The sequence below is a fragment of the Chiloscyllium plagiosum genome, chromosome 19 (genome assembly GCF_004010195.1).
Source record: "Chiloscyllium plagiosum isolate BGI_BamShark_2017 chromosome 19, ASM401019v2, whole genome shotgun sequence".
NCBI classification, from domain to species: domain Eukaryota; kingdom Metazoa; phylum Chordata; class Chondrichthyes; order Orectolobiformes; family Hemiscylliidae; genus Chiloscyllium; species Chiloscyllium plagiosum.
The window spans coordinates 27,828,312-27,845,946 of NC_057728.1; the positions used below are offsets into that span (position 1 = coordinate 27,828,312).

Genomic DNA, 17,635 nt, shown 5'->3' on the forward strand with positions numbered 1-17,635 from the left:
CTGGGGCTATTTGTCTCTCCACTTTGTCTGTTTTTCTTCTTTACTGTTTCATTCTGGTGCCTGTCACCCTGACACATTCGGTTACACTATTCCCCAGAGGAGTGGCTAACCTCTCCATACAGCTGCTGGCCCTGGTCAGTTAAGTAGCATCCTGTTCATTGTGAATAAATTCCTCCTGCCCTAGAACTGATGCTTCGTGTCCAAGGCATTTAAAGCCCTGTTTCATGTCCTATTTCATCAACCATGCATTTCACTATTTTATCCAGCTCACCCTTTTCTTACCATTGCACAAAATAATTCAAAGATTACATCATTGCAGTCCTGTTTTTAACTTTCTGATTAGTTTCTAAACCACTGACTGAAGGGCCTCAATCATTTTGCATCCTATGTCATTGGCACATACATGGGCCATGAATTCTGTTTGTTCCTTTTTCCTTGTCAAAGTGTTCTTCGCCCTGCTGATAATATCCTTAACCCTGACAACAGGGAGGCAGTACTCCATGGGTTCCTATCTATTCCCAGACTGTGAATCTCCTACAATTGCTGTAGTCTCACACTTTTCTGTAACTTGCTGTGCAGTCCTTTGCCCCACAGCAACATGTTCCAGTCTGCAGAGGGATCACCTTCACTGTACTGCAAGCTAGTTTGACAATGCCTGAATCATGGGGCATTTCTGCAATGCTTGTTTCTTTCTACTCTGTGCTGAGCTTTACTGCCCTAAATTTTCTCTGGCTTTTGGGTAGACACTTCTTGGATTGCACAATCCAGGAAATTTCTAGCCTTCCATTTACCCAGCGGTGATTCAATTTGCATCTTAAACTCAGAAAACATGAGCCTGAGCAATCAGCAATCTCTGATTTACTGAAAATTAGTATCTCTGGATTCTTCCAAAAGCTTTGCCATTATGCAGAATGTACAAAGCATCCTTGACTTTTCAGATGGTGTAGGAGTTGCAGGCTATGTGTTTCAGCTGTCCTTGTATTCTATTAAAGTCTACCTGTATATACTTCTTATTTTATAAATGTATGTTTTATAAACCTGTTAACATATATTTATTATTCATGTACTTGCCAGTTTCTTATTTAGTGATATTTCCTATCCCTTTAGCATTAGTAATTACTGTACTATGTTGTGTAACTTATCTCATTAGATTTAATCAAGCAGTTATTATTTCTGTGTAATGTAATGGATAAAGCTGGAGGAGTGTATCATCACTCTCATCATATTACTGCATGGTCACAACATAAAGTAAAAATACATTTCACAGTAACTGAGTTGGCCAGTTAAATAATTTATCTATATCAGGTTTTAAATGAAAAGCTCTATCAACCAGGTTTCTTTAACAAACACAGCAATCAAAACAAAACTGATTCAATTAAGTTGCAATAACTGATTAAGTTGCATAGCCAATATTATAGATGTATAAATATTTATCCCCAAATCAAACAACAGCACACTCAAACACAAAGACAAGGAAAAAAAAATATCTTTCCAGGTTTATTTAAAAAATACTTTCTGATCACCTTGGACTGAAAAAAAGAGGTACAAAATGTTCTGAAGTCTGTTGGCTGGAGTTCTAGCATGATGCAGTCAAGTCACTAATCACACAGTTGTCTCTGATGTCAAGAAATATAGTCAGGAGAAATTTTCTATCACTCCCCCAGAAGAGTAGGTAAGTTTCAGCCTGAACTCAGCAAGCGTTTTTCAGAAATTGGAGAGATCAGTTGGGCAGACATTCTCCTCTTGGTTTCTTGTTTTCTAGCATTTTTGAATATCAAAGCATTCTGCATCCAGTCTTTTTAATCTTTATAAATATATATATTGCATATATTTACTTATTTAACCATTAGTAATGGATTGAATATGATTTGGAATTAATAATTAATGAAATTATTTTAAATGATTTCACAATCTACTTCTCCAGATCTTCTGGATCACATTAAACTGCTGAGTGATCATGCAATTTCATTGTACCAAATTCTCTCACTTATTGTATTGTTAAAAATCACACAACACCAGGTTATAGTCCAATAGGTTCATTTGGAAGTTTATTCTCACTTGAGAATGTAACTTTTAAAAAAAGTTTTGCAATTTACATATGAAAGAAATGAAATCAACATGGTCATTCTAAAAGATGACAGACTTAACAAACAATCCAAGTCTTTTTCAATATAAAATTTCAGTTATATCCCACTGTAAACTTTTGCTATAAATTCCGTGTCTTACAATCTTATTCTCCGCAACCACCTGATGAAGGAGCAGTGCACCGAAAGCTAGTGCTTCCAAATAAACCTGTTGGACTACAACCTGGTGTTGTGTGATTTTTAACTTTGTACACCCCAGTCCAACACTGGCATCTCCAAATTATTGTATTGTGCCTCTCTCATGGTCTTCTTTGCTACATCGATTCTGTTATATTTTCATGTTCTCCGGCAGTGTGTTTTCAAGGAAAGTTTTATTTGATTGATCCAATGTCAGAATATTATTCTAGTTTATGATTCTTAAAAGTTCGCTTTCACCCCTTAAAAGGCAATTGCCTGCAGCCATTCTGCTGGAGGATAATTGAGTGCAACAATAGTGTTAATGAGATTAGTAACCCCCACCGAGACAGCAGTCAGTTCCTGATGAGGAGCAGTGATGATGGCTGGACTAAAAGCTCAGGAAGATCACTTTGTTTTTCGCACAAGGTACTCAGACACAAAGCTCTTACCATCCTGAATCTGTGGGATACCCCAGGTAGCCTCACCAGTATAATGCAGGCACTCTGGGTCACTAGTAAAATAGCAACATCAGAATGCATTTGAAAAGGCACAGCAGCCCGCACCAAACCATTTGGGTTTATTATTGACCTGCTGTCTGCCCAGTTCTGGGGACTAGGGGTTTGTGAAATTCCAATTTAAATTGGGAAAAATATACTGGTGCTTAATAGGCTCTTAACATTACAGAAATCATACTAAATATTTCTCTCCACCCAGCGTCTGACAGAGTGTCAACAGTGATTGTAACTGTCGACTACATTCTACCTTTTTCTTGAACTTTAAATGGATGAAGTGAATTGTCAGAACTATGATTGTTTCCATTTTTATGGATCTGTTGAAGTGATGAAAGACTTACCCAACAAGTTACAAACCCTCTTCAGAAAAAAGGTGTAACATGGTAAACACTCAATCTAAAACAGAAAATGCTGGAAAAATGTGGCAAATCCAGGGCTCAGTTTCTCTCTCCACAGATACTGCCAAACCTTGACTATGTATTTTCTGTTTTTATTTCTGATTTCCAGCATTCAAATTATTTGCTTTTGTAACTATCTTATATACCTTGTGCAACGGGAGAACAATGCAATTTATTTAACAGTGTGCTCTTTATTGGGTGCAGGAATATGGTCATGTCACAGTAAGGTCTGTTAAGGAATGTCTCCAGGCATTCTCTGAATGATATGACATTAGGATTAACAGGATGAAGGTGCTTTGAGGTACTCTTATTAAAAATCAAGAAGAAAGTAAGACTGTTCAATACCTGACATGAGAGACAAAGATTAGTTACAACATTATAGACTTCTCAAATGGATAGTTCCTAATTTACATAATGTGCTAGTTGAAGCGAAATGGTATTAAATGAGATTTCTTTCAAAGAGCTATGTAGCCTTTTTCTGTCCTGTAGGGTTATCTGTGATTCGAAGACTGATAAATATTTTGAGTGTTTTAGAAAATATCAAACAAGTTGTTGTGCAATTGATTTGGTTATTTAATGCTGGACTAAAATAGTTACAATCAGCACAAATACAACAACATTACCACTTCAAGACAATTCAATGCAATGCGATGAATCCATGTTCAGAAGGGTGCACAAAGTATTATCACATGTTTCTGACTTTAGATAAGCTTGTAACTACAAACAAAAGGTAGTTCTTCCGTACAGCTTTTATCACTCCATTTACCTCCAAGGCCTGGAAAAAATGCTACAGTTTAGATAGAATCACCTTTTATAAAAACATTTGATCAGTGAATCATATCATTGTATGTGAAATGGTTTGATTTATTTTTCCTCTTTTAACATAAATATTTATTTGATATTGTACACGAATTTAGTTTAGACTTTATATTTAAGTGAACAATTGCTATTTTTTTGCACTTCCCAAGAGGAGATAAACACTTACCGACATCATACAACAAACCTATTATGAGGCATGTCCATCATTTAAAAGACAGATTAGACCCACAAAAAAAAAAGATTTGGACTGTTTGCACAAAGGGAAGGATGAATCATTCATTTGAAAATGAAGCACAGTCTTTCTTCTCAACAATTTGAAATTGTCCTGCATGCCCATTTGTACAGAATAGAAAAATACCTTTAGATATGAACATGAGATGACTGTTTAAAACAAAATTCCTCAGACTATTCTTGAGAATGGGGAATGAAAAGCTTAGCATATGAGGAACATTTGAGGATTCTGGTTCTATTTTCAATGGAGTTTAGAAGGATGATAGGGGAATCTAATTGAAACTTACAGAATACTAAATGGCCTGGACAGGGAGTGGGTGTTGGGTAGATGTTTCCATTGGTAGGAGAGACTAGGACCGAGGGCATAGTCTTAAAGTAAAGGGAAGACCTTTTAGAATGGAGATAAGGAGAAACTTCTTCAGCCAGAGAATGGTGAATCTGTGGAATTCATTGCCAAAGATAGCAGTGGAGGCCAGGTCATTGAGTGTATTTAAGACTGAGATGGATAGGCTCTTGAGAATCAATGGGACCAATGGGGAGAAAGCAGGAGAATGAGGTTGAGAAACTTATCAGCCATGATTGAATAGTGGAGCAGACTTGATGAGCTGAATGGCCTAATTTCTGCTCTTGTGTCTTATGGTGTTATGATCTTAAAATCCTGGTGTACTTATAAAATATTTCATTCTTGTTCATTCCAAAACAATAATGTATTATAACTTGTGTGACTGGTAATTGTAAGTGATTTTGTCTGGTTGAGGTCATATACAAATATAGAAAATCTACCCAGAAAGCATTGGGCGCTAAAGGATAGAACTTGAGAACCAAAGTAAAGCTCTGTTAGGATGCTACTGTAACTTCAGCTCTGTTTCTGGTTGTTTGTACTTTGACCATCTACCTGAAATATTTATTGGCTTCATCCCTCAATGGGTCGGTGATGTCAGTGGTTGTTTGAGTTCAGTAGACTAGAGAATGGACAGCATGTGACAAAGAAGTATGAAGTGATGAATTTTAGTAAGAAAATTAAAAGACAATAGAAACAGAGAGATTTACCTTGTAGATGCTCAAATTCTTGAAGCTAGCAGTCCATGTTGTGAAAGTGGCTAAAAGGGCATAAGGGATCTTAGGCTTTATGAATGAAGGCATAGAGTTTAAAAGTAAGGAAGATTTGCTGCACATTTATAACTCAGCATATTTGATTCATAATTGAAGTATTGTGTCAAATTCTGGGCATGGCCTTTTATTAAGGATGTGAAGTCATTAGAGAGGATATTGAAACATTCATGAGAATGGTTTTCGGGTATGAGGGACTTCAGCTATGAGGTTAGATTGGAGAAACTGGCACTGAGACAATGGACAATGAAGAGATTTTATGTAGGTTTTAAAAAGCATGTGGGAGTTTAACTAAAGGAGTTAAAGTATTTGTTCCCATTTACAGAAGAGTTGAGAGCCAGAGTCACAGATTTAAGCTGATTGGCAAAACAGCCATTGGTAATCTGGGGAAAAAACTTTTTTTTACACAGTGAGTGGTTAAGATCTAGAATCTATTACCTGAAACTGTGACGGACAGAATAAATCCTGCCTTTCAAAGCAGAATTGGAGAAGCATGTGCAAATTAAAATTATTTGCAAGGTCATGGAAAAGGGCAGTGGAATGGGACTAGGTGAGCTGTTCATTGCAGAGAGCTGGCACATATATGATGGACCAAATGACCTATGCTACAACTATTCCATGTTTTGATAAAATCCTGGAACTCCCCAAACATACATGCATGTGGGTGCATCTTCATCACATATTCAAACAAAAGCTAGCCATTACTTTCTCAAGGGCAATGAGAGAATGACCAAGAAATGATAGCCTTTATTGCCTCTATCCCAAGAATGGATAAAAGAAATTTTTAAAAACTTATAAACATTCAAGCTGCTAATAACTCCATGCAGAGGAGATATCAGATTATTCAATATTCATTGAGTTTCATAAATAGTTTTGAACCAGTCACATAACATAATACAAATTACTACAGGTTTGTCCCTTCGTGAGCCTCCTGATCCCTAAAAAGAGCATCATTTTGGAAAAGTAGAAAAATGAAATTAATAAAAGAAAACTAGAATGTCTGTTCCAACCAGACAGCTATGAACAGGATACAGGTAATGAGCAGGCAGCTGTGATGTTTAGTCTGGCATTAGCTGCTGCTGCAAGTTGTAAGAAAGTAACACTGGAGAAAAGCACCATTTTTAATCCTTGAATAACAAAGGAGTCAAAGGATATTGGGGATAGGAAAGAAAGTCAAATTGAGGCCACAATCAAATTAGCCATGTCCTTACTGAATGCCAAAACAAGCTTTAAGGGTGAATGCCCTGACCCCGCTCCAATATTTGTATATGAACTCCATGATCTAATATTTCATTTGGGTTGCGCTGGTTTTAGCTGCAAAATATGTGAGTTAGCATGGAAAATCTGGAATTATCTAAAACAGTAGATGCCTCAGCGGTCTACCATCTCGCTTTCTTTCTTTCTAAACATCTAAAAACTGCAACTGGATTGAATTGCAGTGTTGCCATGGTGTTCCTGGGATTGATGAAGATAAGATTACTTAGCACCAGTCCGAGTTGAGTCTACAGGGATTTGTTAAATTAATTAATTCATCATTCATTCATAGGATGTGGGCATCACTGGCTGGCCAACATTTATTACTGGTCCCTAGTTGCTTTCAAGAAGGTTAGGGTGAGCTGCCTTCCTGAACCAATACAATCCACAATGCCATTAAGCAATGCCATTAGGGAGGTGTTCCATGATTTTGACCCAGTAAATTGAAGGAACAGTGCTTTATTTCAAGTCTGGATGCTGAGTGACTTGAAATGAAACTTGTAGGCGGTGGCGTATCTTCTGACCTTGTCCTTCTAGGGGAAGTAGATTAGATTAGATTACTTACAGTGTGGAAACAGGCCCTTCGGCCCAACAAGTCCACACTGACCTGCCGAAGCGTAACCCACCCATTCCCGTACATTTACCCCTTTACCTAACACTACGGGCAGTTTAGCATGGCCAATTCACCTGACCTGCACATCTTTGGACTGTGGGAGGAAACCGGAGCACCCGGAGGAAACCCACGCAGACACGGGGAGAACGTGCAAACTCCACACAGTCAGTCGCCTGAGGCGGGAATTGAACCCGGGTCTCTGGCGCTGTGAGGCAGCAGTGCTAACCACTGTGCCACCGTGCCACCCATTTGTGGGGTTGGATATTGCTGTCTAAGGAGCCTTAGTGAATTGTTGCAAATGGTACAAATTGCTGCGACTGGGGTGGAGGGAATGGATTTTTGTGGATGTGGTGCCTCTCAAGTGAATAGTTTTGTCTTGGATGGTGTCAAACGTTTTGAGTGGTGTTAGTGCGGCATTCAACCAGACAAGTGGGGAGTCTTCCATCACGATCCTCACTTGTGCTTTGTAGATTGTAGAAAGGTCCTGGGGAGTCAGGACATGACTCCCAACAAGATTCCTAGCTTATGACCTACTTTTGTAGCTATAGTATCTACATAGATAATCCAGTTCAGTTTCCAGGAATTGTAACTCCCAGGATGATGACTGAAGGGAATTCAGTGTTGGTAATGCCATTGAATGCCAAGGTGATAATTTGATTCTCTCTTGTTGGAAATGGTGATTGCCTGGCATTGGTATGGCTCAAATGTTACTTGTTACTTGTAAGCACAAGCCTGGATATTGTCCAGGGTGCTGCATATAGATAGAATCATAGAGTCATAGAGATGTACAGGATGGAAACAGACCCTTCAGTCCAACCCGTCTATGCCAACCAGATATCCCAACCCAATCTAGTCCCACCTGCCAGGACCCGGCCCATATTCCTCCAAACCCTTCCTATTCATATACCCATCCAAATGCCTCTTAAATGTTGCAATTGTACCAGCCTCCACCACATCCTCTGGCAGCTCATTCCATACATGTACCACCCTCTGCGTGAAAAAGTTGCCACTTAGGTCTCTTTCATATCTTTCCCCTTTCACCCTAAACCTATGCCCTCTAGTCCTGGACTCCCCAACCCCAGGGCTAACCAATATCCTGTACAGGCACAACATGACCTCCCAACTCCTGTACTCAATACTCTGACCAATAAAGGAAAGCATACCAAGTGCCTTCTTCACTATCCTATCTACCTGCGACTCCACTTTCAAGGAGCAGCACCTCGCATTTATCTGAATTAAACTCCATCTGCCATTTCTCAGTCCATTGGCCCATCTGGTCCAGATCCTGTTGTAATCTGAGGCAACCCTCTTCGCTGTCCACTACACAGATATGGACTGCTGCAGCGTCTGTGGAGTCATGAATGTGCAGATCATTGTCCAATTATCAGCAAACAATGCCACTTCTGACCTTATGAAGGAGGTAAGGTCATTGATGAAGAGGCGTAAAATGGTTGGACTCTACCCTGAGGAACACCTGCAGAGATATCTTGGAACTGCGATGACCAACACTCAACAGCCACAACCATCTCCCTTTGTGCCAGGTGGGATTCCAATCAAATGTAATTACATCCTAACTTATTATGGATGAGGAATCTGCAACATGGCGTTTGAACTGCTGAGTAACATTGAAAATTCTCCTTGGTAATAATTTCAGTCCCCTATTTTAGACTTATAAATAGTTATTGGAAACATGTAACCTCTATCCCAATAGACATAAAGTCAACCTATCCAACAGAGTTATTTCTGAATATAAGTCTGCCATCACACAATAAAACATGGCCCCATTGTTTCAGTGTTACAGTCAGTTTCTCATTGTATCTGAAATTTATTTGCATGATGGTACATTTGAAATGCAACCTAAAATACCAGCATACCTTTAGAATTGATGTGCACACAGTCCTCATTTTCTTCCAAATTGTCAGGCTGGCCTTCCTTCCATTGTGTGAAATCTGATAGCGACCCATCACTCCACATGAAAAGACCCTCCTGTACGAGAAATTTCATATTACTTTAATTTCTATGTAACCAGGAAAGAAGCTTGCAACTTGAAAAGTTTATTTTAAATGGGTGAAAGCCTTGGTTAAAAAAAAACAGAATTTGAGGTGAAGCTATTAAGTGTTCTTTATGATGGTGTTGATTTAAAAAGTCTATGGACTATTTGCTGATCTTACTTGCTTTTAGCTAAATCCAAGTTATGTTGAGTTTCTTTGACAAATTTCTGCTATAAGGCCTAGTGAGTTTTTTGCTGTAACTTACCAACTGCGCCTTACCTAGCCCACCCCTGTGGCATCCATCACATCTGATTTCATCTTATTAGTCACCATTCCCAGAACAACACAACAATCAGCAGCTATCGTCCAAAAGACCCATGTCCCATGTACCCCCTAATGTCATTGTGCACCTGGACAAATGTCAGCAAGTGTTGTCGTTCCTTCCCCACCCCCCACAACTAGCAACCTCATGACACAGCAACCACAAAGTCACACTGCCCATGGCATATGACTGTCATTCCCTCATACAAACATTCCTTTTCTTTCACCCTTGTCACTGTTCAACCACTCTTTTCTCATCCATAGCTATACCCCTGCTGCACAGCCGCTACTCTTTTAAACTGAAAGTAAAGCTTGCTCTACTCTTTTGAATTGAAAATAAAGCCTCCTTTGCACTTTTAAAATGAAAACACCAGGACAGGTACAGCACAGGGTCCTCTAATTCAGCACTACTCTGACCCACTGTGCAGTTTCAACCTGCAGCTTGTCACTGTCCACACATAAGCTTTTGTTTAGAGACAGCAAGGGGGTCTTGTAACTTCATGCCTTAGTTCCCACAACATTCTGGGATACATTAGACCAAGTCCTGGAGATATATCCACCTTTATAATCTTTAAACCTCCTGAACTTCCTCTTCTGTAATGTGAACTGTTTTTCAAACATCAAAGTTCATTTCTCTGCATTCTCTAGACTCCAGTTCTTTCCCCTCAGTAAAACCTAAGGCAAAATATTTATTTAATATCTCTCCCATCTCCTGAGATTCAACACAAAGACAACCTCCTTGATCTTTAAGAGGCCTTACCCACTATCTAGTTACCCCCTTGCTGTCAAGGTATTTATAGAATTTCTCTGGATTATGCTGAACCTTATCTGCCAATGCTATCTCATACTCCCTCTTTGCCTTCCTGATTTATCTCTTAAGAATGCCCCTACACTGTTTATAAAGATTAAGAGGTTCAATTGAACCAAATTATCCATATTTTAAGTAAGATTCTATTTTATTCTTGACTAGAACCTCAATACCTTTATTCATCCATTGTTTCTTAATCTTATCAGCCTTACCCTTCACTTTAACAGGAGCAAAATTCTTTTGAACTCTCATCATCACATTGTTGAACATCTCCCATTAGTCAGATGTCCTTTACCAGGATATTGCCGCATATAGGAAGTTTGAGTTATAAAGAAAGATTGGATAGGCTGGGACGTTCTTCACTGGAGCATAGAAGGTTGAGAGACGATCTGCCAGAAGTTTATAAAATCATGAGAGGTACAGGTAGAATTACAGGTAGTTGTCTTTCCCTAGGATGGGAGATTTGAACCAGGGGGTCAGTTTTTAAGGTGAAAGGAGAGAGATTTAAAAAGGACATAACAGGCAAAGGTTTTACAGAGAGGGTGGTTCACGTCGGAAATAACTTCCCGAGAAAGTGGTGGGTGTGAGTACAATTGCAACATTTAAAGGACATTTGAATAGATACATGAATAGGAAAGGTTAGGAGGAATGTGGACCAGGTGCAGGCAGGTGGGACTAGTTTAGTTTGGGATTATGTTCAGCATGGACTGGTTGGAGCAAAGGGTCTGTTTCTGTGCTGTATGACTCTATGACTCTATGACAGCAAAAGGACACAAACAAAACTTATAGATGCTGACGATGATACCGACAATGTAAACCAAATTCTGGCATCATGAACAATGAATATTTTACATTCTGTGATTACCTGCTGTCCTCCAGTTCTCTTCTACTGAAAGTGGGTGTCAATGGGGCTCTGTCTGGCTTGTGATGCTTACAGCTGAACTCTGTCATGGACAATAACAACTTGCTCTTCCCCAGTGTTCTCATTCCTCCTTCTCAGAAGACTGTTCCTCAGCACCCAGCATATCACCTTTTTGACTGCTCCAGTTGAGCAGAAAATAGCACACTACAATGGTTCGTCAAACTCTGTCTGGAATATGCCCCCACACCAGACAATGGAAGCCAAATGCTCCTCTCCATCACAGTTCTACACAATAGTATCATGAGCCAAGATCACAGCAGGTAGCTCTTGTCTCCCCATAACTAATCTTGTAAGGTACCTGGACCCTCAAATGCACCAGCTTCAGGATTTATGTGTCATGGCAGCTGCCAGGGTAGTGGGCACATATTCCCTAGGAAGTGGGAATGGTGAACACAGATTATCAATACATTATTGGAGTAAAGCCCCTCCCTGTTGATGAATTCTGCAGTGTTGTGATATAGTCTTTCCGTGCGCAGATCACATCAGACGTTGTCCTGATGTACTTGTGGGTGCCCAACTGGGAGATCACACAAGTCACTTGTCAGTCCCTGGAAGGAGCCAATAATATAGAAGTTCAACATGGCTGTCACAGCCAAAGATCTCTCACTACTGTGGCCCTCAGGTCCCACTTCAGCATATCCTCACTATCACCTCCATCCCCAACACCATCCATGTCCCCACCTCCACGAATGCCTCAACTTTGATTCCTTTAGGCAATGATCCCTTTGCTGCTCCTACAGACCACATTTTACATTCCTGAACAAGCAACAAATAGATTCCCAGGCTTGTATTCACCTCAGACTTCTGACCAACTTCAAGGAGCAGTCCCTAGGCATGGCTGATCAGAGCCAGACCACTGTCTTTGCAGTTCCCTAACTGATGATATACAATTCCACTGACAGCTGTTACTGCCCAATCCCAGCAATCCCAGCGATGTTACCTAGTGCGTTTGAGGGTCCAGGTACCTTACTAGTTAGTGGGAGACAAGGTCTACCCCTGAATGTGCCCATCCTAACTGGGCCACTGAGGTTGCCAAGTCCTTGGATGATGTGCAATTATCTCCCTGACCGATGGTGCTAGGATACCCCTTCCATCAATGCACCCATCTCACCAGTTGGCTATAATGAAGACGAGTACACATTACTTCTCAACATGTTAATTTGGTTGGTAAATGTGCAGTGTGTTTGTCAAGCAGGCAGCTAGCACATGTGTTCCATTGATGACTCCATGTGTCATATACATCAAGGTGTTGTCCCACCCAAACCTCACCCCACTCTTACAGACAAGCAGCCTTTCTGTGCATCTAGGCTAAAGGGCATCTCAATATGGGAGTACTGATAGCCTTTGGCTCTGCCGGAAGCCCGATGTGCTAACAGGAAAGGAAAGTCATGGCATGGCATGGCAGGGATGCTGCAAGCATGCAGAGAGGTGCTAATTCTGTAAGTGCTAAGAGATCAAGCAAGCAGTCTGAGATGCAGCTTTGTCCAGTTCATTACACAGATAGTGTCTCTGCTGCAGCTGTTCAATGCTAATTACTGGTGCACCCTGCTTCCACCCTCTATACTTTCTAAGCAACCTGCCAGTGGATTGGAGAGGTACCAGTATGGTCTGGCAGAGCTAACTGCGTGCCAATGCCAATGAAACTGCTGGTGCCCATGGATCATGCCCTGCAATGATGTTTGGTTGTATGGAGGCCATTTGGGGTAAGTGGCGAGCTGAAGCTGCTAGATACTTGCTCTGATTTCCATGCTGAGTTTTCTCAAAGTCTAGCTGGTTAGACATGTTTGGTGAGTTAGAAAACTTAATGAGGTGATTTGGACTGTTAATAAGGCATTTAATGAGCAGTATTCTCTCTGAACTAACAACTTGCTGCTGCCAAGTGAGAAACTCATCACGCTGCTTGTCAAATTCATAAAAGATGGAGTGAGATGCTCCCAACATTAGATGGACCTCACAGATTTCTCATCGGATACTGCCACAAATCTCAACATCTCCACATTGCTCAGACCCTTAAAAATTCTGCCCTGAAAGACATAAGGTAACTTTACCTGATAGCAGTCACTGAGACCAATCCAGGTTTCAGGTTGTGTTTGGTCCTTAGTCTTAATTAGATTTTGAATAAACTGGTTGTATTCATTCCCGTGAATGGAGGCAAGGTGACCACGTGGCCCGTATTGTTGGCATAGCAGCTTCAATAGAAAAGAGAACAGTTTTAGATTCTTATCTTTTATTCATCTCAATTAACATGTTCATTTTCTGTCATCTTGTTATACAGTTTACATTTGAAGTGGTGAAAGTTTCAGGGAACTCCAATCTAACTGTGTTAACCAATTAAGGAAATAGCTCAGAGAATATGACATGATATTATATTAATAAAGCAATAAAAATGCAATTCAAATAATTAATCTTAATAGCTAAAATGAAAACTAAGCAACTTTCACATCTTGGCTTCATTCTCTAAACTTAATTTTCTCCCTTTTGTTTTAAATTTGTAACAATTTTTCAATTATAATATTAGCCTAGATATTTTCAGAGACCTTTGGCTGAGCTGACGGTTGGGGCTATCACTTAGCTTTCTACTTTCTTGACTAGATACTTGTCAAAAATATTGACCCTTTGATTTAAAAAAGAACTTTCTTAAAAGGGTGAATTTTTAGCCAGTTGACTACATGATATTAAGATAAATACATTTTCAGAAAACTCATATCTTTCTATCACAACGATGGTCCTTGATTTAAATGCTTCCACCTGAAGTGTTCTGTCTGATATTCTTTCTAAAATTAGATTAGATTTCCTACAGTGCGGAAACAGACCCTTCAACCCAACCTGACCTCCAAAGAGTAACCCAGCCAGACCCATTTCCCTCTGACTAATGCACCTAACACTATGGGCAATTTAACATGGTCAATTCACCTGACCTGCACATCTTTAGACTGTGGGAGGAAACCCACACAGATACGAGGAGAATGTGCAAACTCCACACCGACACCTGCCTGAGGCTGGAATCAAACCTGGCACCCTGGCGCTGTGAGGCAGCAGTGATAACCACTGTGCCATCCTAAAGGTTGGCCACGCTTTCTATAAGATGTTCCTGACTTCAGGTAGATTTGAATCTATGTACCCTTATCCTCCTACCAAAGTTTACTTTGAGGCAATGCCTGAATTTATCTTTTCCCATGCCAGTTAAATGTATTTAATTCTCTCCACAATTCCCACCTATTACTGCGGCAGCCAGGTTTCCTTCTTCTTTTCAACAAAGTCAATCTGCAATGCTGGAGACCAGCTCTTCTCTGCACCAGCGTCTAAATATTTCCTTTCAGTCTCATGGGTCAGTACAGTCTGACTTTCAGAATGACATCCTCCATTTTATTAAACAGCACTGGAGCTGAAGGATTCTGTGACACTTAAGAGGCTACTGCACAGCAGCAGAATGTGTAAGAAAATTCCCGACCATAGTTTCAGAGATTATAACTGTTGTTAATTTCGATATTGAGTGTTCCCCATTTTCCCATTTATTTTCTTTGATATCTTTTAAATAATTCTCAGGGGTAACTGGGACATTGTCCAAATAGCAAATTGGCACCTTCATCTCTTCAGCCATGGTACCTGCTTCATTTGAACCATCTTGGTTCATATCTTGTGAACTTGCTGTAATACACTCACTCAGGAAGACTCAGTGACATCACTGACTCAGACCTCTTGGCATCATAGGTAGCCCACAAACCCACCAACACACTAAAACAGCAGCTAATGAAATTGAAGGACCCTATACAGACAACAAGCAAAACATTTAAATTGCCATTTACAAAATATCTTGCAAGAACTGTAACAAACACTACATTGGACAAACAGGCAGAAAACTAGCCACCAGGATACATGAATCTCAACTAGCCACAAAAAGACACGACCCACTCTTACTAGTATCTTTACGTACAGATGAGGAAGGACACCACTTCGACTGGCCAAACACATCCATTCTAGGACAAGCCAAACAGAGACACGCGCAAGAATTCCTAGAAGCATGGCATTCCAACCGGAACTCGATCACAAACACATTGACTTGGATCCCATTTACCACCCCCTGAGAAAAAGAACAGGAAATGACACAGAAAATGATGTCACCAACCCAAGGAAACCTAAATACATAAATATAAAGTGGGGCATACCACCAGTGCTTCATCCAGAGGCTCACTGATAATGTTACCTAGTATGGTGATGAAACAGCTGAAACCGAACCTTCCAACTCAGTGAGCAAATCTACATCCAACACCTATCATTCATAGCCAGGTATCTGGATCTCAGGAATATTATCTGTAAATGCAAATGATACAGCAACGGCATAGCCAGTGGATATAGTATCGATAATGAGTTACTGGCAGTTACTTTCCTGGAGTGACCTTAGATCTCAGACTGACTTCATCTCCTTCCTCATTAACCTGCGCATGATTAAATGATGGGACGTTTGTTCCTTCCTTCAAGTATACTGATAGAAGGAAAGCCCCATTCTAAAGTCTTGTAGTGAGATATGTTAATTGGTGAAGCTCTTCCCTCGATTTCTCCAGAAATGGATCTTGCCGTTCAGACTTTTCTCTTCTATTTGCGAGCCTAGGGTGATAAGTTCTCATTATATCTATTCTTCACTGTTCATCTTGGTGCTGTGGGAGTCATAATATAATCAGCAATGCAAGCATTGCTTTCTACTTAGGTACACATGATTGCTGGCAGTTTCCAGCTTACACCAGTTTACATGGAGAGTTATGGAACGAGCATTGCATATTACCTATACATTATTGGAACCATACTCCTTGATGCTCAGGAAATTGATTGGGTTTCCATTCAATGCCACTGTTCCTGGCATTGGGGAGCTCTGGTCTTCAATCGGGAATGGTAGCTTCAGAATTCCACAACATTGAAGAGGCGCTTCCTGACATCATCCCTGAAAGGCTGAACTCTAATTTTAACGTTTTGCTTTTAGTTGTGGAATCTAAATCAATTTATATTTTCCCTCCATCAATTCTATCAATTTCAAAAATGACATAACATTTCAATGTGATCATCCTATGAATCTTTGTTTAGAATATAAGCCTAGTCTATACAACCAGTCCTCATAATTCAATGCTATTAGACTCAGTATCATTTTTACAGGCAAATAAAAAGGTAAATAGTTGTTAGGGTGTTTTGATAAAACAATTAACAGTTACAATTTGCAATTTCTAACCGCACTGTGCATGTATCTATTCTAGATGAACAGCAGATGTTCAATGCAGCAGTTCATTGCTTCCTTCTGAAGGTCATTAGAAATGGGGCAGAAATGAACCATGCGGTTCCTGGCCCCTAAATGATTCTTTTAACATACGAAATTGTTTCTGTACAAATCCAAGTCTCATCTGGATTATTTGGTCTAAAACTAACTTCCAATGGGTGCAAATAGAAGCAGGCAGAAATGTTACAGCCTATTTTTATCAGTGGCCAGGCAGATTTTAAGTGGGCTGGGGAGAGGAGGTGGGGATTTTTGAGCATCTTCTAATCGGGAGGACAGAGAAATCGGGAAGGGGTTATAGACTAAGGTTATAGTATAGACTAGTAAAGTTTTTCCAGCAGGCTTCTTGGGGAGACGGATTTTTTTTATTGTGAAGGTGTACTGTGCACTGACTGACTCAGAGTAGCACATTCCAGGATGGCTCAGGGAACAAAGGAAAGGCTGAAAGATTTCTCGGAGATACTCATGCAAATAATTTATTTATCTACAATGTGGGGAGTAGCATGGTTGGTCGCCCTCCTTGTCCTTCTGTCCCTCTGTTTTGCCTGGCTTCATGTATTTCCCATTTCTCATTCAGGATAAGTTACACCCCTGGAACAGAGAAACAGGAGGATGCCATTTTGCCCATATCCCTGAATACACCAAGAGAAGAACATATCTATCAATCACATTTCTAAACTTAACAATTGACATCAGTTCCCATTTGTGCAAGAGTTCCAAATTTCTACTACCCTTTGCAAATGGAAGTGTTTATTAATTTATTTTCTGAAATGATTCCTCAAATTGTTCCCTGTAATTTTCAGATTAAATCCTCTTGTCCTCTCTTCCCTATGAACAGAAATAGTTTCTACCCTCTAAATTCCCCTTAATATCCTCAAAAATTTAATTAAATATTTATCCTCCAAAATATCCACTAATCCAGCCCCAGTTTTTTTTAATTTCACCCTGACATTCGGTCTGTCATTCCAATGTATCCTCAATTAGTTATTTTGTCCAGAACTAGTCACAATACTAGACTTTGTAGCAAAGCTTCTATCCACTTACACTGTTATCTACTAGTTACGAAGACCAACATTCTGTTTGATCTTTTGATTATTTTCTGCACCTTTTCATAACATTTTGAATATATATACAT

The 17,635-nt window shown here is 39.9% G+C and overlaps 1 protein-coding gene across 1 annotated transcript in view; it reads right to left on the reverse strand.

Annotated features, from left to right (window-relative positions):
- Positions 1 to 3,764: 3,764 nt before the first annotated feature.
- The window catches only part of LOC122559431 (proline-rich protein 36-like), a 66,311-nt gene continuing 52,440 nt past the window's right edge, over positions 3,765 to 17,635 (reverse strand). The window contains exons 6-8 of the mRNA XM_043708879.1: positions 13,289 to 13,429; positions 9,073 to 9,184; positions 3,765 to 3,946 (exon numbers count right to left, since the gene is read on the reverse strand). Of these exons, the coding sequence (XP_043564814.1) occupies positions 3,873 to 3,946; positions 9,073 to 9,184; positions 13,289 to 13,429 (327 nt within the window). The 3' untranslated portion in view covers positions 3,765 to 3,872. The remainder of the gene's footprint in view (positions 3,947 to 9,072; positions 9,185 to 13,288; positions 13,430 to 17,635) is intronic.